Source organism: Perca flavescens, chromosome 11 (genome assembly GCF_004354835.1).
Source record: "Perca flavescens isolate YP-PL-M2 chromosome 11, PFLA_1.0, whole genome shotgun sequence".
In the NCBI taxonomy this organism is placed as follows: Eukaryota; Metazoa; Chordata; class Actinopteri; order Perciformes; family Percidae; genus Perca; species Perca flavescens.
In genome coordinates, this window is record NC_041341.1 from 23,399,074 (window position 1) to 23,421,365 (window position 22,292).

Consider the following 22,292-nt stretch of genomic DNA (forward strand, 5'->3'; position numbering starts at 1 on the left):
GCTACAGAGCTTCATGCCGCAGACTATGGTGCTCCGTATTGTGCTCCGTCAGGTCAGCGGTAGTTGGTGGTTCAGTTACCCCAGAGTAGGTGACTGCACTGGGCACAGACCACCGCGAGCTGCCGGTCGTGGTGCTTCGTCAGGTCAGCGGTAGTTGGTGGTAGTGATGGTCAAATGAAGGTTTGCGAACCACTGTCTTTATTTTCTGAGCTCACTAGATGGCGCTGTCTGTTCAACAAAGGGTTGGAAACACACTGAATTTCCATTCCTTTAACCTTTTCTTTGAACAGAGAGCACCATCTAGTGAGCTTAGAAAATAAAGACAGTAGTTCGCAAAGCTTCATTTGACCATCACTAGTTGGCGGTAGTTGGAAGCGGTAACGTTAGTTGGAAGTCGTGGTGCCTTGTCAGGTCAGCGGTAGTAGGTGCTTCAGTTGCCCCAGAATAGGTGACTGTGGGCTGGATAGAGAACACCACGAGCTGCCGGTCGTGGTGCTTTGTCAGGTCAGCGGTAGCTGGTGGTCTAGTTACCCCAGAATAGGTGATTATGCGCTGGGTACAGAGCACCGTGAGCTGCCCGTCGGGGTGCTTTATCAGGTCAGTGGTAGTTGGTGGTCTAGTTACCTCAGAATAGGTGACTCCGCCGGGTACGGAGCACTGCGAGCTGCCGGTGAGCGTTATCAGGCAAGTAAGTTTAAAGGCACCAAAACGACTAAGTTTAGGAAAAGATCGTTGTTTGTATTAAAACACTCGCAAGGAACACGAATTTCCTGGGTGAAAGTTTTCCCCGGGAAGCAAACTCCCCTCCCTGCCTTGTAAGAGCTGCATGTTAACGCCCACCCCTCCGCCCCAACAACCTCCCGACGTGGCCAGACGCATTCTTGCGGTCAATGTCATGCACACATTAAAAAAAAAATCACACGAATTACAGTGCTTACATTTTCATAGCTTTTCGAATGTATGGTTCATTGAGTGTCACCATATGTGCCAACTAAAATTTACATTTTATGAAAACTGTACTGAACACTCTTTTCACTGTGCTAATTAGATCCATAGTTTAGTCTCTACAAATCAAGTTTTTGCTTTGACTGAACCATAACCTTCAGATGTATTATTGCTTGTTTACCGCAAAGAGAAACAAACTTTAATACAGACCTGTTCTTCTGTGTTGATATTAATTTACATGTTTTCTATAACCCCATGATAATTCTGTCTGATTTTGAATTAGTACTAAACTATCAATCGCACTTGCAAAAATGAGCACATCTGAGACATAGTTAACTTACTTACTTACTTACATCTTTCGTGCAGATTCTTCAGGATTAAAGACTATTACTGTTCAGTGTGAAAGTATACTCCAAATAATGTTTATTTTTTATAAACATAAACCTCACTGTAGGTTACTGTAGACTTTATAATTTGATCCGGCCAAACTCAAAGGTTGTTTGGCAACTGGTAGTAACCAATATACTTATAGTACTATTGAAAATTAAACGTCAAGGATAGGACTGTTATAATGCACTAAGTTCAGTGGATACCCTAATAAATTAGTGAATTATAAAGAGGCACTAGCTGAATAGGGTCAGAGGTCAGAACCGTCTGCTGCCAGGAGCCTCAAAGAAACCATCACAGATTGGCTCTTAACATGCACATTCCCATGGAGATGAGCCCCACTTCCCATTTGCATGGTCCTTGTACCGCTGCTGGTTGTTATAGCAACAGACAGGACGTGACATCGTTGCTTAATATGCTGTTTTTTCTTCTTCTTTATTCTGACCTTATTGGTGGGCTATTTTCTAATAATGTCATCTCTCTGTGGGTGTAGCAGTTAACAGAGGTAGTGTCAGGTCAGAATGCGAATTGACAAATCCATTAATAATTTCTTGTATGCCTTTGCAACAGCCTCCCATCCGTCCTATTCCTGTAAACTCAGTATCTCAGGAACATCTTGAAATTTGGCACAAACGTCCACTTGGACTCAAGGATGAACTGATTTGAATTTGGTGGTCAAAGGTCAAGGTCCCTATGACCTCACTAAACACATTTTTGGCCATAACGCAATAATTCATATGCTAATTATGACACAATTTCACACACGTCTATTAGGATAAAATAATGAAGTGATCAAATTGTATATCCCAATAGTCAAAGTCAACCTCATTGTGTCATAATCATTTTCTGCAAAAACACTTTTCTGGCTATTATTTTGCCATAACTCAGGGGCAGAAGGGGAAACATTTGTTCGGATACTGAATTGGTGACAATCGTCCTGGGTGCTCACCTTGAAACTGTGGTGATTGTGGTGAAACCACTCCATTAATTTATGTGACTTTGTGTTACAAAGATTCTTTTTTTTTTCCTGTGAAATTTTGGATGCAAGGGACATACAAAAGAATAAGCATATACACAAAGAAATTGTAGTAATAAAAGTAATTTTTCCACACCTGGAAAAGTTGAATACAATTAAGTATATTATGATACCTGAGGAGTGCAGAAAAGTCCTTAGTAACTCGAGATTTAGAGACCAAAACATTTGAGCATATCTTTGCTCTGTCATAATTCTTTTCAGCAGTGCAATAGTGTCCCTTGTTAAGCATTCTCAGTTCGATCTTTCTCCTGAGTCAGGGTGCCTGTGGTGGAACTAAGCTACAATCTTCAAAATCTTTCACCCTCTGAGTCTGTCTTTCCAAGACGGGCAATGATGAACTGGAATTCCTTCAATTACTTTTCAGGTTTTTGACCCGCTCTGCAAACTGGTGCAAGCTTTTTGTTTAAAATAGCAGATCTGAATGCAGGTGCACATCCAGGACTTTTTTAGGTTTGTTAACAAGCAAAATAGGGCATTTTTTGTTTAATAATTTTAGGGCTGTCAGCATTAATGCGTTAATCACGATGCGATTAAGGGCCGAGCATAATGCGTTAATTTTTTTAAATCGCATGCCGCCATTTATTAATTTATTTTCACTTCACTCGGCTTTGCGTCGTGTCTAACAGGCTACTATTTTGACCCTTTGCAAGTATGGCACTTTGCCATACTTCCTCGTAACACATCCTGCTGCAGGAATAGCAACGCGGATTTCGGTGCCTCATTCCGGAGCCCCTGATATGCCTGCGCTTCTCTCTGATGTTCTGAAACAGACGTTACAGGCAACAGAAACATTTCTGCACGTGACGCTAGTTAACACTACACTCGACAGCAGCTAACGTTAGCCTACCGCTACCTAGTAGCAGGATTAAACACGGTTACAATGCTGACAGCTAAAGCTAAACGGTGTAAAGTTTGTCTGTATTTCACTAGAGGATTCCGAATCTCCAGCTGCCGTTGTCAGAAAAACAGACGGTGTGTCCAATGAAACTGGTAATCTACAGCCTCGTGGTGCATTCAAAGTAATTCTTAAATGCCCTTTTCCCATCTGGTGGTTGTTTTTGTCATTTACTAGTGAAATAAGTTATTGGTATAGTTATTACATTATTATTAAATCATTTAATTTTGACCATATGGCCTTAGCAATAAACAAGCCGTTCTTTAATGTCGCCAATTGTTGTTTAGTACCCTTTTTTTTTACTTTCTTAAAAAGTATCGGTTCAGGCGCCGTTAAGGCACCGGTACCATTTTAAAAGTACCGCTTTAGCACCGGTATCCAAACCAAACAATACCCAACCCTAATATTTACTCTAGATTCAAATGTGTGACTAGATTCACACATTTTTCTTTTGTTTACAGTAAATAAATAAATAATAAACAAATACAAATCTTAAAATCAAGTTCATAAAGTCACTTTCTTTGCATTCATTTGATTCACAATCAAGATACACTGGTAAGAATAGATTTCCATTGTTAATATGTACTTAAAAACAGTTCTGAAATGCAAAATAATAGAATTTTAATCATGTGATAAAACATGCGATTAATCGCAATTAACTATAGAAATTCAGCGATTAATCACGATTAAAAAATGTTTTTATTGTTTGACAGCCCTAAATATTTCCTTTTGAAGCTTTCTACTTAACACAATGGGAAAAATCTAGCACATGTATTCCATGAGCGCCTATTACTGTATGTATTTTAAGATTGATAGATTTAGCCTTTCTAAACATTTCCTATTTTAAATAATAATCATTTAAATGTAGGGGATTGCGCAGCCTTGGTGAAAGTATGTGCTCTCTCTAAATGCTTTCTAGTTTCTAATATATACTCTAAAAAGGGACATTGTTTCCAGGCGCTTTCCTTCAACTTTACTCACCTTAGCCATTTAGTTAAAGTTTTACCATATAACCATTTCTGCAGCAACTTATAATGATCAGTTGACGGGGAATCACAAGTCTGCAGGGCAGCAGGATGATGTGATGCATAGGAGCGCTCAGTGAACCAGACAGTTTCTTCTGTGAATTCGTCCTACTCAGTTGAAGTGTCTTGCTCTAGGACTGTTGCTCTACACCTGAGCGGGGGAATTAACTTCAAAACATCAATGCAGCATCACATATTATCCTTACAGTTGTTATTATTGTACTCAACATGACAGTGTAGTGCACGTTGTGCATGTATCTAACATGGTTGCCACTGAAGACTGCTGCATTCAAACACCCTTAAATAATGCTAATCGGCTTTCATTTAGCTCTGAGTCGTGTGCTCCCGACTTCTCCCACAGGGAGCATCGTTTACACTGTATCATTATAATGTTTAATACTAGCTTATAGTTCATCTTAATCTATGTTAATGCTTTTAATTCCATATTAGTAGTGACACGGAAGCCCAGAGGCACAGACTCAGGTGGGTGTGAAGGGATCTGATGAAAGGTACTGTGGCTAGGGCTTAAAAGTAATTATAGCAGCTGACATTTAAATGTCTTAATGATAACTGGAAATTTTGAGCAATTATTTATTGAGATCATTTCAGTATACTGTAGACTTTTTCATTTTTTTTTTCATTTACTTCATTGATATAGTATAATTGGTTATAGCAAAATGCTGCTAGACCTTTACTGTTGTATGTACAATTGGTGACATGCTCCCTAATGTGAGTGCTAACATGTTTTTGTTTCTTCTGCAGTGCTGATGGTGTGCTTGTTGTTGTAAGCTACAGGTCAAATTGAAATCTGTTTTTTCTACTCTAGCTAGGCACAATATGATGGTCAGTGCATTCTAATGTTACTGTTCTTTATCTTATCTTGACCACTGTGAAACTTGAGTTTTAAAAGTAGTCAAGTAATTTCATTTCAAAAGCTAGTCTAGCATGGGACAATATCGCACTATGATTTCTTCTTGAATTCTACTTCTGTGTAATTTAGTTTTCTCCAAATGACACAGCAAAAAAATGGAGAAAAAAAAAATCTATTTGGATTGTTCAATGCTCCAGAGGTGTAGTATTGCTGCTATCAGGCTGGCAAGTATGTTTGTATAGTTTGTGTCTTTGTGAATGTATGTGCAAGAGTAAACGCAGGATAGGGAGACTGGGAGACAGGGAGAGAGTATGTGAGTATGTCATCTGTACTCTGACATGACAAGTGCAGTGACCTGAAGGAGAAAACCACATAAAGGTAATGGATCCAGAGCAACAGAACTTAAAATCTAAAACGCAATCTGTAACCCGCACAGGCTGTAAAAGAACTGTAAGGTGTTTTGAGTGCATTCTGTAACTACAGTAGAATAAGGCAATATGATTTGGGGGTAGTGCTACTGCACTTAGGCTGATGTACTGTGCAGTAAAATTGTTTGAGCCTGACTACAATTTTAACATCAGTAAAACCCTCAATTTCAAGATTGAATGTTCCTTCCGAAGTCTAGGGCTTTACCAGACAGACAGCACACATGCCAATATGAGTAAAGAAGATGAGAACAGGGCCAGACAGATTTAATGTGCAGTCACACAGCCTGTTCTCATGAACTATACATTCGACAAGCTACGAAAAGTTAAGCACTCTTGTATGATTTATACGTTTATTTTGCTGTATGCGCCATGTTGACTGCTGACCTGACGGAGCACCACGACGGGCAGCTCACGGTGGTCTGTGCCATGAAGCTCTGTAGTGGCTTAAATAGCTAGCAACTACCACTCTGTAGCACGGAACTCTGTAGCCGATGTCATGTGAGGTTTGTTAGTTTTCGTATAGTATCATACGTTTTAGTGTGCATAACTTTTCGTACAATATCATTCAAACCCGTTTATGAGAATGCGTTGAGACACACGTGGCTAATGGAGACAAAAATGACTTGTGTGAAGAAGAAATGTGTACACACTCACGCCTTTGCATCCATTGCTAAGCCTTAGCAATTAAGATGTTATGATGGAGACAGAGAGCAACCCTGCTTAATGCATAAAATATGTAGTATAGTAGTTGTTTTGTGAAGAATGATGATGCAGAGGAAAATACTGCCGTGTATGCCACTTCCTATAGAGGATGCTCCTATTTAAAGATATGAGCGAGTCTATACAATTAGTAGGTCTTAATTTACGGCTCAACTGAAGATTAAACCATTGGGATTTGGTGCCTGAATGAGTGTGGAGCTGTGTGTGGGTGTGTGGTTTACAGCAAGAGTCTATTACACTGCCACTGTATGTGTTCTTGTCCACACTTTATTTACAATGTGCTTTATGTGCTATTAGAATTGACTTGAATGCAGTGTGTCCTACTTAAACTGTAAAATCTATGCATTATGCTATTAGGGTAGAGTGCAGCACAGTGATTGACTGAATTTGCCCTCTGCTATCTTCACACAAAATATGTGAAACACAGCTGACTTTGATCTGTTTTATAAGCTGATGGCACAGATACTACCGAAAACAGGACCAAAATGGAAGCCCCAGGCACATTTTCATCCAATAAAAGACCTCAACAAATTCCTTTTAAGTAAAAGGAAACAATTGGAAGCAATGTGTTTGTAGCTAACACCACACTCCTTATTGATCTACTAGTGTCTTTTGTTGACCCAAAGTACACAAAGAGATCAATTAAGACTGACGTTATCAATACCGGACTATCTTATGTAACAGTAGATCTATACATAACATCTCATTAGATGAAAGGTTGTAATACGTTACACACATTTGTACAAAAAAAATTATTGTGAAACAAGTAATTGCTCATAACCAACAAACACTGTAATAGCGAAAGCTGCCCTATGGCTTCATTTACAAATGATAGTGGATTCAGTATAGTCAGTGGAGTCTAATTACTATATACAGTAGTTAATCACACTAAATTACTGGTACAATATAACCATGCTTTTACCTTGATAATGCATCTTAGATTAGGTTGTGGAATACAATGTAAGATTTTACTAAAGGTTACAATCAATCAAATTGTTCCCATTCAAAATAACCCACTTCAGTCCAGGTTTTGTTTTGTTCATTGGATGTGATGTCTTTCTAGTGCAGCCACTTTTGTTTTGCCTTTTCCCTCCCAAATGGAGAAATAATTACACTCCTAGAGTGTCTCAAGAATTTTTGTTCATGACCAACTATAAGCCAAGATAGGCTGTTTGATTGCTTATGTATGTTTGTATATATATATATATATATATATATATATATATATATATATATATATATATATATATACTTTATCTAAGCATACATTCCATTAGTATCTCCTTTACATTGCTATTGCTATATTGAAGTATGATCTTGGAAAATTGTCCACCAAAATCCTTGCTGCCTTACTCATGTTGAAAGACCTTAACCATTATATTTATTTTTGCTAGGTAACATTGCAGTTTATCTGATGTTTAGTCTTATTTATCAAAACTCCGGCATATGTTTCACTAAATGCCCTAGAACTATACACTATGTTCAGCATTGACAGCATGAACAATCAATACATGTAATATTTCTACTGCACGTTGTACCATATACTTTGTAAAATATGCTATTACATAGCAGTCTTTCAGCTTGATGAAACAGCAGCAGTGAGTGAGTATTTGCTGTATTTATTTCAAGTGAGTGATTAGAGCAGCGGCAGATCAGGACATAGTAGAGATGCAAATGTTTAAGGATTTTTTTTTTTTATCCTACGGAAAAACCTAAGATTTTTGCCACAAATACCAAGCTCACAAACAGTCTTATACTTGTGCCACAATTTCCCACAACATGCAAATGAATTCAAATGCATTCTGGCAATCTTTCCATGGCAACCATTATGTGTGTGCTGCAGTTCTTCTGCTACCAGTCAAATACTCTCGAACTGTTGGCAACAATTTGTTGCAACCTCTTTGCTTTTTTAGTATGCAGTCATTTAATCTAAAGCTGTAGTTGTTAGTGGCTGTGCTATGCTGAGATGCTTCTTTTTTTTTTAAATGTTGATGCATGCTTACTGCTCTGTCAGCACTCACAGCTGAGAACTTAAAATGAGCAATCAATAATCACTCTCTCCTCTGTCTGTCTTTCTCTCTCCATCACTTTCTTTCTATATCTCCCGTTTGCAGGTAGACACGTCTCAATGGGTGAGGCCCACTGATCCAGTCATCCCCTGCACATCCCCTCCACCCCTCTCCCCTGCCCTCCTTTGTTCCCCTAAACTCCAACCCACTTCACTTCAGTCACCATGCCTTTCACCGGCCAACTGCTGGGTTTGGCTGAGGTGGGGCTGAGGTGTGACCAGGAGATTGAGAGGAGATATGAGATTGTTCCCTCAGTGGTCTGCTCCATGTGCTGCCTCTTTGGAATCATCTACTGCTTCTTTGGTAAGTGATGGTGTAGTGGAGGCTTTGCTCTTAAGGTCTGAAGCTCATTAAAATGGGACCACTGAAAAGTGATTGAGTGATTTCTCATGTCAAGCTTGAAACAGCTTTTACCGTGTTCTAGTATTATTTCAGAATCAAAATACAGCTTGCCACTTGTACCTGTCATTGTCCGCTAAAAAGGGCTAATCGCCATACCTAAAGAAACTCGTATATCTGTTTCAGTTGACAATCACAAGAAATATTTAAACACTGAGATTCTGGGCATTAATTAGTAAATCTAAAATAGATATATAGACATCTATCAGTAGCATCAATGGCCAACACGATAGAAACAGAGTGACATGTAGCTGATATATAGTTTCTATATGTGTAAGTGCTAGGAAAAATAATAATAATAATAAAACATGTAACCAAAGAGGCCCTCATTCTACTCTGCTGGTGTATGACATTATTGATTTAAGAGCAGTACAGAGAGGTTGTCTTGTTTCTGGCTATGTGAATTAATATTGGAATCTCATTTCTGCAGACTAAGCTATTGTGGCATTGCTATATGTTCATATGTTTTCTTAGAATTGCATCTTATCAAATCCTTGAAAATCCATTACCCCTACACCCTTTCCCAAGTCTGCTGTCATCAGCAGACTAAAAACATTGGACTGTCAGCTGTCTTTTAAAGAAAAAAGGCATCTTCTGCTGCTTATTGAAAGGCACATTCCTATTTCTTTCGACCACATGTTGCAGCAGCACTGATCAGAAATACCAGGCCTAACTGGCAGTGGACCCCTGTTGTTGTTTTTTTGTTCCTCTGTGCCATCAAATGCCAGGACTCATACTTTATGCATGGGTCCATTCATATGTTAAGACACAACTTCCTTACTTGAGGCCTAGTTTTGAAGCCAGTGACTGAGATCACAAAGTATTAAGGGCTCATCCTAATGAGTTTGTGTGTAAAGTCATTACATGAATGTGTGATCAATAAATAATTAGAGTGAGAGATCTGCTGTAGTGGTTACAGGCGTACATTAGAGTTGTTTTTGTTGCAACAAAAAATTATTGATTAAAAATGTAATTTCAACTTGAATAGGGACTGGCGAAATTGCATAAAAGTGGTTGAATAATAACTTGTCTCATGCATTTTTGTACAAAGGTACAATTCATTTCAATATACTGCAATGGGTTGGCTTATGGGTCTGTGTAATCAATTACCTGCAGCCATTTTCTAGTTTAACAGGCAGTGGCAAGAGATTTTCATCTGGCTGTGGCTGTGAGAATTAATGATAATTTGCAAGGACTTTAGGAATGCAGGCGCACAATGCATGGAAATAGTTATTTTGACTGGAGTGAATTGAACTCTCTTCCAGTGACATGGTATGCATCAGTAACCACTTGACAGAAACAATGCATTTAATTTTAAACTTGTATGTATTGTCTTGTGATCAATCATCCTTTGTTAAATGACTTGGCCACTGCTAATATACATAGTCCTCCATGTTAACTAAAATGCATTCCATAAAATCACATCCTTTACAACATCGATCATTTACCTGTAGACCCATACAGGAATGTTCATATCTACTGTCAGTACCACAAACAACAAACACTGTAAGATAAAAACATAGAACAAAGTTTAAAAAGTAATGTATTATGTAATAAAAAATCAACATCTATGCTGCTTTTGGATAAATATTGATGTATGTTGAAGCACTAAGAAGATGTGTTGCATACAAATACAAAACAGAGACATTCGGTAAAGCATACAGATGACATTAACATTCACTGTAGATGTCTTGGTAAAGCATCAGCAGCGTCAGTCCCTGCATTACAAACCGGTTACCTAGCAACTTTATTTTACAAAGTTGACAGCATGCTACAAGACCATTGTGGCTCACAACACTAAAATAAAATTGTTGGATGTTCTCATTCTATTCTGTTTTATGTAAAGCACTTTACCGTGTTGCTGAAATGTGACATACAAATAAAGCTGCCTTGCCTTGCCTTGCCTATTCTTCTTTAAAAAATGTATGTACATTTTTTTGGGGGGTGGCAGTAGCTCAGTCCGTAGGGACTTGGCTTAAGAGGGGCATCGGTTAGAGTAACCCAACCCATACAGACCATGTATTGAGTGGGACTGGCAGCTAGAGAGTTGCCAGTTCACCTCCTGGGCACTGCCGAGGTGCCCTTCAGCAAGGCACTGAGCCCCCAAACTTCTCCAAGGGCGCCTTACCATGGTTGACCCAGCACTATTTGCATGTGTGTACTGTGTGTATAAAAGGGGTTTGCTTAAGATACATTTCAACTGCCACTTACATGTACCTTGTGGATTGACAAATAATTTTTAAAAAAGTATTTAAAAAAAAGTATTTTTTTTCCATCAGCTTCAGCTTTCTGCTAGCATTAGCATGCTAACATTGGAATCATTGCATTTAGCAAACGAAATGCTATCTCTAGATGTAGATCTACTTTTCCAGAGGGATATTTCTTTCCACAGTCAGTACACATAGCCATATACGTACATAGCGACATGTAAATATACACATACACAAAAAGCCACATACAAATACAGTAGAGTCAGTACACAGAATCTCAATGAAAGCATCCCAGCTCACAAAAGTGTCAGCGAGGCAGATTGTTCAGGGCTGCTATTGCAAAAACCCCTGCTGAAACTGGCTCTTCTTCTTTTGAGAGTCCTGTATCTCCGGCCAAATGGAAGTAATACTTGTGTTTTCTGTATCTGTTTAATTAACATAAGTCTGAAATTCTCTAGTTGACAAAAACTTCAATTTAGGGAATGACACTGATTAAAAAGGTTGTCTTATACATGCTTCAAAACCATTAACAGCAAAGGATTGTGTAATAAGACTGAATGGCATAATTTTACTTGAAATACTGCTCCTCAGTCCTTCATCATCAGTCCTTCATCATCATTGGTTTCTCTGTTTGTTTGACAGCATACTCTGAGAGAAGATAAATAGGTGCATTTCCCCCCTCATTTCCCCCCCAGCTCTTGCTTTATAACCAAACAAAGTGACCATTCTGCAAATGAGACACAATGCATATTGTTGATGTTTCTCAGAAACCCCACAGTCACATTTGAAATGACATTTCTACAGTCTGAAAATGGACTCTCCCTGCTGATAGATGCCTCTTGCAACTGCAGAATGTGGTATAGTTCCAAGGTCTTGAGAAGAAAAGGTTGGCTGTCATTTATTTGATCCAGAGAACAAAAAAACAAAGTTACAGCAAGTGATGTTGTAGGGACAAGATGGATGACGCAAAGGAAAAGAGAGTGGAAGGGAAGCAGACAAGAGCTGAATAAGCCAGAGTGAACAGATGGTATGGAGGGTTCTGATGGCTGGAGGAAAAGTAAGGGAAGCAACAAGGAGGGTGTGTGTGTGTGTGTGTGTGTGTGTGTGTGTGTGTGTGTGTGTGTGTGTGTGTGTGTGTGTGTGTGTGTGTGTGTGTGTGTGTGTGTGTGTGTGTGTGTGTGTGTGTGTGTGTGTGTGTGTGTGTTTGTGTGTTTGTGTGTTTTGTGTGTGTGGGGGGGAATAAGGGATAGAGAAAATGACAGGAAAAGATGGGTCAGAGAAAAGTGGACAAGGAAAGTGGACCAGAAGATTAGGAGCAGTCAATTATATTTCACAATATATATTTATAGATTGATTGATGCAGACTATCTGGTATGGAAGAACAATGTTGGGAGTTTGTGATGGCTGACCAAACCAATGTTGAGGTGGCTGTAGGTGCTTTGGAAATGCCCCAGTTACTCCACATCAGACTAGTTATTCAGGCATTCTGTTACAAAAGACAGGAAACAAATGTGAAAAATACAGTGGCATTCAGCACACGTTTTATTCAGGGGCCTGGTGGCTGAAAGATACAAAGGAAAAAACCCAGGAATGAGTAGAAGGAAGTAAAGAAAGCTAGAAGTGCATCAAATAAATGAGGTATGGTCAAGATGGAGCAGCATGGACAGTGGGTTGGATGAGACGGAGAGTATTGTTTGGCTCAGCTGTGCAATGCCTGATTACACACAAATAACAATCTGATGCTGCTTCCCCTCCAGACAGAGTCCAGTCACATACACAGAGAAGGAGATATAGAGCAAAAAGAAAGGGAGACGCAAACATTAATAAACACAAAAGCAAGGTTCAAGGAGATTGTAACGGTTGATAATTTGAGCTTTTAATGCGTTGCGGTCTTGTCTCACTGCAATAAAGCACATTAAGATGGAAATAAACTGGTGAGAGATAAACAGAGAGAAAGCCAAGGACAGGAGGGAGCATACGATGGGGAAAAAAAAAAAAAAAAAGTAGGTGAGCAGCTGTTTTATTCAGCAGGCCCGTTGACTAATGAATGTGGATGACCTTTTGTAATACGATGAATATCATATTTTAAAGCAGTTTCATAAAGGTTTATAGAGACAGCTTATCTGCTCGTAATGAAGAAATGCCTCACTTACCCACCACATGAAGGTGGCTGTTTATTGTTTTGCTTTTCATTCTGCATCATCCCTATACTATGTTATCTTCTCTGCTAGGGGAGACAACACCCTTTTATTTTCAAGACCTTGCACAGCAATCTACACTTTATCAGCTAAATTGAGAAAACTGTAGAATGTAAGCATGAGAAAATGTTAAACCAGAGATTAAATACATGTAAAGGATTTTTAGATGGAACTGATAGACAGATTACACTGATTACAGGTCAGTATATCATTTAGTAATCATTCATGTATCAGTCATAAACCATTTATAATATCAATTTCTGGGTTACTACAATCATACAATCATCCATCAACTGTACATTTAAAAGGTAATAAATTCTAAGTGAAACGATTTTAGCAATTAGCATTTTCCAGGAAGGAAGTAAAGTAATCAAACTGTCAATTGGTGAGATCTGTTAGATGAAATACATAGCTAAATAGAAAGAAAAAAAGAAATTATGATGGAGAATGATAAACCTCAGCTGAAGGTTTTACAGATGCTGTAAAAGGTTGCTTTTGATGGCTTATAGATCAAAATGAATGAAACAATTAGTTACAATCATCTATGATCTCGTCTATAGTTACATCTTATAAACTTTTTATAACTAGTACCTCATTAGAAAAGGGTTCCCAAATTCTTTCAGTCATCGTTTGTTGGCTTTTTGTTGTTGTTGTTGTTGTTGTTGTAGTACACTGGTCTTGGTATGTTTTTGGCAGTGGATGAGGTTGGCATATGTTCAGGTTATGTCGATCCTGATGTAGCATTCAAAGCTACTGCTTGTGTGTGTGTGTGTGTGTGTGTGTGTGTGTGTGTTTTAAAGAGAAACCAAGTCATATACACACTACAGCATGTAGCATGTACCAGTATTTGTATGCTTGTGATAACCTCACAGTGGTCTGTTTCCCATTACTCCTCCAGGCTATCGATGCTTCAAGGCCGTATTGTTCCTCACAGGCCTAATGTTTGGCTCTGTGGTCATCTTCATGCTGTGCTACAAGGAGAGGGTGATGGACACTCAGCTCAGCGTCGAGGCGTCAGTGGGCATTGGCCTGGGTATCGGGACCCTGTGTGGCCTTGTGACCATGTTGGTTCGAAGTGTGGGGCTGTTTATGGTGGGCCTTCTGCTGGGCCTACTGGTTGGAGTGGCTTCACTGGTGGTGAGGAGACTCATTTAAATGTGCACTATTTTAATTTATGTTTATTTGCATACAGAACATAAAGGAAAATACCATGACACCTTAAAATAAAAGGTTAAAATAACACTTCCCATGCATATGAGCTTTACGAATAAAGCATTGATTGTATTGTCACACCAAAAAGTGTGGAAAAAAGTGGAATATGTGGTTGTGGTTATCTACCACTTTTGCAAAGCTTTTAGCTAAAAAAAAAAATATTCCCGGGAGATCCTGTAGGACCCACGTTGAAATGCAATTATAACAATTTTCCCACAGCAGTAATGGCAGCATCTTAAGAGATGAAAACACATAAATCGGCCAGCGAATTCCTGCATAGGCAGTACGAAGAGCCAGGTAGCTTTTTATTTAGCTTGTCATTAAGGGTGCTAGCAAAAAAGTTAGCTTGCCAACTAAAACAAACAAATCAGCACATCAACACTAAAAACATCTACTTAAAGTAATATTGTAACTGCAAACCGCACCACAAGGCAGGCCTCAGGTCATCTATTTTGGTAGATGGTGACTATAAGCCATGGTGGTATTTCGCAAGTTGAAGTTCACCATAACTAAACTGTTGGTGTGGGTTTACTTTGCTGCAATGAAATTAATTTGATTTTGTACACGTTTCATGTCATGAAGGTCGATGTGACCAGGCCCTAATTCTGCTGATTAAAACAATAAAAATACCATAAAGGAAATCCCAACTGCCAAAGTAAAATTAACCCTCCCCTCTCTCTCCAAGGTTATGGAGGAGTTCTACCACCCCAGAACAGTGTGGGTTCCTCTGGGTATTCTCCTGGGTTCTGGGACGCTATTTGCCGTCCTCACTCTTCAATGGCAGCGCTGCTTCGTCACCCTTTCCACCGCCACATTCGGCTCTGCCATCATCACTGTCACCGTGGATTACTTCATAGAGCTGTTCGCCTTGGTCCACTACGTCTACGAGAGGCTCAGGGTAGGCTCATCTGTGTGTTTGTGTGTCTGTGTAAACTGTTAGTGGCAGAGAGAAATACATGCTATTCATTTATTTGAAGTTACCTTGAGGCATGTTTTTGTTCTGTGTATGAGTAATCTATATATTAGAGGGAGGTCATGTGTGTGCATCATTACTGTGTCACGGCTTTGGTCTGCGCTTTCCATGTGTTTGTTTGCATAAGAGAGAGAGAGTTTGGCAGACTGACCGATAAAATCTGAGAACAGGGAGGTCTGTGCAAACTGACAAAATTGTCATCATTAAGTTAGAAATTAGTTTTCTTTTGCACAAATTCATGTGTTGGAAGATATATTTAAAAAAATAATGGTGTTGGAAGATTTATTCAAATTAAATTATTCATCTAAAATTGTAAGTGTACTATTTGCAGGTGGCACCAAAGAAGCCAGTCTGCTGGTTTACTTGGGTCATCTTGGGGGTGTGGCCTGTCCTGGCCCTCCTCGGAGTGCTGATCCAATGGAAAGTCACTGCAGAGGGATTTTCTCACACAGAGGGTGAGTGATGCAACATTACACACACAAACAGACTCCTTTAACCAGGTTCAAACGGTAACTTAGGACACCGATGTTAGCAAAGTATTTTTAGAATAATCTTTTGCCCTATTTGTTGATTTTGTTTTTTTACTTGTCAGTATGTTGTTGCACTTCAAGACATTTTTAGTTGGTAGAAACAGGGGTCCTGACTAGGTGTACAAAACATGACTGAAGTGCAAGAATACAACAGCTTTTACAGTCAGAAAAGCACAACATCTTATGAGATGTTACTCTTACAGTACAATAGAACCTGTAAAAAACAAATTACAAGAACATAGCAAAACAACAGCAACACTGACCTTATACCCAACTAGAAAAAAAAACGTAGTTTTTCAACTGCTCATAGCTTATTTTACATTGGTAATTGGATATTACGTAACATTATGTATTGGTCACAGTACTGACAGTGCTGAGGAATCAAATGCAGACACTTGTAAACAGGCTTACTCTGCAATTTGAAGTCCGTCCAAACAAGTAAACAAAGCCAACAGGGGTCAAAGGCAGATGAGAATCAAAACACAGGTAGCAGCTCACAGGCAGATTTAGAGAAACAGGGGCAGAGACAGGGAGCTGCTGAGGGAATTGGGAGCAGGTTTTTTAGGTGGATGTGGAGGTCAGGTAATATGTAAAGGTGTGAATACACCAGGGACATTTTCTGGACAAAGTAAATGGCATGTTTGGAAAATTCCATAAACATTTAGGGAAATGAGAATGCCTAAGGCTGAAGGGACGTCAGAAAACAGTAGCCAAGACTTTGATCTTTTCCATGGAGGATTTCAATAAAAATCATATAAGCTAATGAATTAAAAAATGCAAAAATACGCATCTCATGAAAAAAGAGTCAGTTGCATTTTCCTAAATTGAAATGCAAATGTCTATTAGTTTACTGCTGAACTAAAGCTACAGTGTGATGCAGCTACTGCTCCAACCTGGAAGACACAGTGGATGTTCTCAGAAATGGCTGATGATGAAGAGAGGTGGTGCTCACCTCACTGTGTCCGCTCTGGCTTTATGGCAATGTAGGCCACAGCCACAAGCCTCAGGCAAGGCTGTTGCAGACCTCTGGAAACACATGTTCATGTATTTGATTTTAACTTAACTATTTTAATCTTAGATACACAGTCAAGTACACAGAATGATGATGAGGCTTGTTTCAGTATCGATCTCACAAAGGCCACTAAAAGCTGGAGCCATTCAATCAAGACTCACAAATCTACCCTAATTTTATTAAATAGGCAGTTTAATTGACAGCTTAAGAAATCATGACCATTGTGAGGGCAGGGAACACTGTGTGAGGGAGAATCTAAATACATTAACATTAGTGTTGTCAGCAGAATGAGCTATTGACAGAGACAGCCTTAATCTGTTCTAAAAAGCAACCCCAACACAGATGGCAAGATCACTTTCTCTCTCTCACACACACACACACACACACACACACACACACACACACACACTGTAAATGCAGCACACAAACACAAATACACACTGCTCACAAACAGAGGGGACAGAAATATACTGGGGCATAGTCTCTCACTCACTCATGCACTAACTGCAGGAAAATTGAAACACACACATCTCATTCATTCATACACACACGCACAAACTCTTACATTTGATCGTTGCTGGCGTATGACATGCTGAGTTAAACAGTGTCTTAGAAGAAGTCACACATGGCCTAAAATAATGGGATTAAACAGCAGGCTGTCGTGGCTTCCAGTCAGAGGGTGTGGGCAAAGAGTTAGAAGAAGCTTTTTAGTGCTATTTTTGAAAAATGTGCAATTAAGTATGGGGGGAAAGAGACCTAGAAAGAGGTAGATATATGAAGGAAGCACATATAGGATAAAAACGGTCTATAAGAAAGAGAACTGAAAGAGACACTGCTTTGTCACAAAAAGTTGCTAAACATGCATTGATCACACTCCGGTTTTTCTCCCCGTTAAACAATCACACACTGACAAGTGAAATATATATAACATCGATCTCGTCAAATATGTGAGAATGACATGGCAATTGAAGCACCCAAGGAGGGATAAAAGAAAGCAAAAAGACAAAAATAAAAAGGACAAAAAAAAAGAAAACATTGTTGCATTTCTTTATGTACTGCATGTGTGTTGCGTGCTTGTTGCCATATATACAGTACAGCCTGTGACTGGAAAAAATGAGGGGAAAAAAGAGGGGGAGGATCTAGCAAGTATACTATGAATGTTACTGCAATTACTGCTGCTCTGTGATAGGAGCCAGGTCATCAGGTCATAAGGGTCATCGTTGTGTTAGAAACCCATTTAAATTGACCTATACAACATGTATTCTTAAATGAAACTTAAAAAAAATTATTTACAGCTGTCCGAGTTTGTCTGTCCTTTATGATGACAAGCACTGTATTGACAGAGAAAAAAAGGATATGGGAAAGGACAGGGGAAAAGAGGGAGCAGGTGTAATGGGGGAAGGGCAGTGGAGGGTAATAAACTGGGACACAACACGTAAGCAGGGTACCCAAGTGGAGCAGTAAGGAAAATCATCTGTCCGTCAGCTGATTGAATAGAGTGCCGGGCACAGGCATGAATAAATTAGTGTGCACCTTTTTTTTGTCATCTGTGGACAACGCAAGATCATACATACGCGCACGCACGCACACACGCATGCACACACACACACACACACACACACACAAACAGTAGCATGTAGCCAGAGGGGCCTGCGGTGGGGTGAGCTGAGGAAAAGAAAAGGGGGGTGTCAGTAAGCAGTTTCCCTGGCAGATGGTGCCTTGTTCGCTGTCCGCCCTCACAAAGAAACAACAATAGACCTCATAACACTTCAACACACACACACACACACACACACACACACACACATTAAATGTGATGCATACAGTACATATTGCCTTCATGAAGTTCGGGACGTCATACTTATAATAATGAGCATGAAACAGATCCCTGACACTATTGCATATTACACCGCTGAATCAAAATGCTTACAAACATGCATACCCAAAGTAATCACATGGGTGATCAATGGACAGCGCGACAGGATGCATTTTGGACATCCTTTTCTAGGGAGGGTGTGGAGATAACACAAACACACTCACCCACTCACAATATGTCTGGAGACTGAGCAGCTCCGTGTGAGTACATGCAGTGAGGAAAATGATCTGTCTGCCAACGGACTGAATAGAATGAAAGAAACTAGGAAATGGACATCAGTGTTTTTTTCTTCATGTTTCTTTTTGTAGCCTGTACTTACAATTACCCCCTTTGGGATAATTCACCATCAACATTTAAAAGCTAATTTAAATATATCTAAAAGAAAATGTCATCCTATCGAAGGTTTCTCCTGTTTTCTGGTCAGTCTGAGTGATTTTGAATGTGTCCTTTCTTCTTGACTTGATTCAGTTTTTTTTTTCTGTAAAAGCTGCATTGTTCTGTCTTTATCATCCTCTCACTCCCCCATTATTATCTATCGTTCCTTCTCTCTCCGCACATTATCACATCTCTGGTCTCTTTGTCACCAGTGGTTTTGAGTCGACAGCAACGGAGGGTCCAGCTCATGCGGATCCGACAGCGGGAAGAGAAGCTGAAAAAGGAAAAGGAGAACAAGAAGAAGAAAAAACGAGAGAACCAGAAAACCAGCCACAAGCAGAAAGCCCACACCAATCACCACCACCAGCAGTACCATCACCCAGCGTCCTCCCACCCTCATCACCAAGCCCAAAGCTCTCAGCCACCTAAAGTCCCTCCTCCTCAGACTGAACCCGGCTACCACCGCAAGGCCAACCCTAAAAGGCGCTTTGATGGAGATGTGCTGTCACCGGTAAGATGCAGAAGCCTCCTTATTCTTAAGATGAAATGAAGTTGAGATTCTGGCTGTATAGGTCAAAATGTCATGCTTTCAAAAATATTTCAAGAAATATTAAAAAATAAGCTCTCTAGTAATATTTTAAGTGTTCTATTTCATGTGCTAATTTACTTAAAACAAACAACATACAACTAGAAGGGCACTCAGAGAGTGCAGACATCCTCCAAGTGATGCCCTATCTCTCAGTGATATTGCAATGAATTTTCCCAGTCGGAAATTTTTTTTCCAATTTTTCCGACACCACATGAATGCAGCACAAATGCCATATGTGGCAATGTTAACGAAATAGAAAAATAATGTGTATCTTCCCCATGATTTTGACCTTTTGAAATAATGGGTGTATATGCAGGTTGCTTTTCAATCTATTTTCCTTTTTTAAATCAATTTCTTTTGTCATAATCTATATTTTACTTACTCCATATTACACCTTTAAAGGAATAGTTTGACATTTTGGTATATATGCTTATTTAGCTTTCTTTGCCAAGAGTTTGATAAGAAGATTGATGCCTCTCTCATGTCAGTGTGTTCAGTATAAAACTGGAACCAGCAGATAATTAGCATAGCTCAACATGAAGATTAGAGACAGCTAGCCTGGCTCTGTTCGTTGGTAAGAAAATCCACCTACCTAGGTTTAACCGAGGGGTATTGGTGAGACTATTTCTTGGCCAGGAGCAGTGACTTCCGAAAGTCATGTTGTCTCTGTAAGGTTCAGTGGAGACTTCATGTGCTCCCATCCAAGAAATAGTCCTGCAAATAACCCCTAATAAAACCACACATTTTGCACACTTCCCGAAAACACGGACAACAACCAAAAACAAGTTGTCTAACACATGTATACAGTGCCATGGATACTGTGCCTGTGCACTATACAGTATATTCCTACCCCAACCGTATATCATCTGTCCATCCACAGAGCTACATCAGGAGTTTCAGGGACAGACAAACAGACAGACGAGCGTACTCCCACAGTCGAATGATGAGCCGCTCCCGGATGGCCGAACTCGACTACGACTGCGGCTCTCGAGTGCCCCTCACGGCTCCCAGTGGACCCCCAGTACGCATCTGAGACGGAGAAATGCACACCCACACACACAACCTCACACACACACAATCGCACAAGGCTACTTCAAACCTCTTCGTCACAGTTAGGGGTAGAAAACCTAACCCTGCTGTGCCAACCTAATCAACTGCCTACAGGAACTCAATATGTCCCACACTGGTTTTCTCCTCTCAGACCTGTAAGAAGTTGTATGTATTTGGCCAGTTCGGTCATGTTTTGTTTTTTATGAATGTCAAGACACAAGAACAGAGCCTCTTCTTTTGGATGGAGTAAGAACTGATTGCTTGGTCAAATCTCAAACATGAGTCATTACATACTGTATTTCTTCAACTTTAAACTTGTTACGTTACCATACTGGTCTGGGGGACACTGGAAAAAATAGACCTGTCTGGTAGGGAGTTGATTGAAATATTTGATTTAAAGAATCTTCTGGTTGCTTCAAGCCATAAGAAGTTTTCTCTCGGACTGCAGTGGAGGAAACAATCAAAACACTAATTTCACCACAGGAGGGATGCATTATTTTTTTTTTAAATGCATTACGTGGCTTTCATGGAGTCAAGGTAGCACAACCTTCAAAAAATCTTCCACAATATCTTTAGTTCAAGGGTTGTTGTTATTATTATTATTATTATTATTTTTAGATTATTTTTTGGCATTTTAGGCCTTTATTTGATAGGAAAGCTTAGACATGTAAGGGGAGAGAGAGGGGGAACGACATGCAGCAAAGGGCTGCAGGTCAGAATCGAACCTGCAGCTGCTGCGGCGAGGACTGAGCCTCTGTACATGGGGTGCACGCTCTACCAGGTGAGCTACCCCGGTGCCCCCCAGTTCAAGGGTTATTAACGAGGAAATGATTTGCTTCAAGGATTAAGAGCGCTCAGAGGAAAATGACAGAAGAACAACAACAAATAACACAGCTAACACTGACACAGAAAGGCAGCTCTTCTTCATCATCTTCTTCACTGAAAGGTCATGTGTGAAGTACATGAAGTCAGCCTGGTATCTTCACTGATACCCTGTCAATCCAGACATGGCAGCGCAAGTCAAAAAGCCGAAAAAAGGCTGTTTTTAGGTGTGCATCAGCTCAGAGTTCACGCTGAAGACAATTTTTATGTTATTTCACCCACGAACCCTCCATGTGTCATTGCCTACACTGGTGCCATTTTCCAAGGGGAATCTCATAACTCTTCTTTTGCCCTCCATCGCCAGCTGTTTTACCACACGGACCTGAGCAGGAGACACATCCGTAACTCCCCTCTTCTTTACCATTTCCACTGAATTTAAAAAAAAAATGTAAGCTGCTGTATGTCATTATCTTTGTTGACCTGTTTTTAAGTGCTCTCATGTCCCTTTTGCTCTTCTAACCCTAAAAAAAAATCTCAAATTTGTCTGCTATTTGTCTAAATATGCTGTTAAGGCACAAAGACAATACATTGTTATCTGGTCATACATTGCAGAGTTAAATATAGTGTGTTTGTGTGTGTGAGTGGACACAGGAGCCCTGTGGCAAGTGAT

At 39.7% G+C, this 22,292-nt stretch overlaps 1 protein-coding gene across 1 annotated transcript; it reads left to right on the plus strand.

The window, feature by feature from the left end:
- Window positions 1-13: 13 nt before the first annotated feature.
- tmem198aa (transmembrane protein 198aa) lies at window positions 14-21,369 on the plus strand. The gene is made up of 9 exons (XM_028590460.1): window positions 14-52; window positions 2,995-3,107; window positions 5,051-5,058; window positions 8,536-8,679; window positions 14,082-14,320; window positions 15,081-15,293; window positions 15,700-15,823; window positions 19,374-19,672; window positions 20,631-21,369. Exons 1-9 carry the CDS (start codon window positions 14-16, stop codon window positions 20,781-20,783), a joined length of 1,332 nt encoding a protein of 443 aa, XP_028446261.1. The 3' UTR covers window positions 20,784-21,369.
- Window positions 21,370-22,292: the final 923 nt, after the last annotated feature.

What these genes read in the sequence shown, in the direction of transcription:
- tmem198aa (XM_028590460.1), top strand. Translation starts at nt 14, where the DNA reads ATGCCGCAGACTATGGTGCTCCGTATTGTGCTCCGTCAG. An exon ending in TCCGTATTGTGCTCCGTCAG is followed by an intron (nt 53 to 2,994) that starts GTCAGCGGTAGT and finishes CGTGTCTAACAG; the next exon opens with GCTACTATTTTGACCCTTTG. An exon ending in AATCATCTACTGCTTCTTTG is followed by an intron (nt 8,680 to 14,081) that starts GTAAGTGATGGT and finishes TTACTCCTCCAG; the next exon opens with GCTATCGATGCTTCAAGGCC.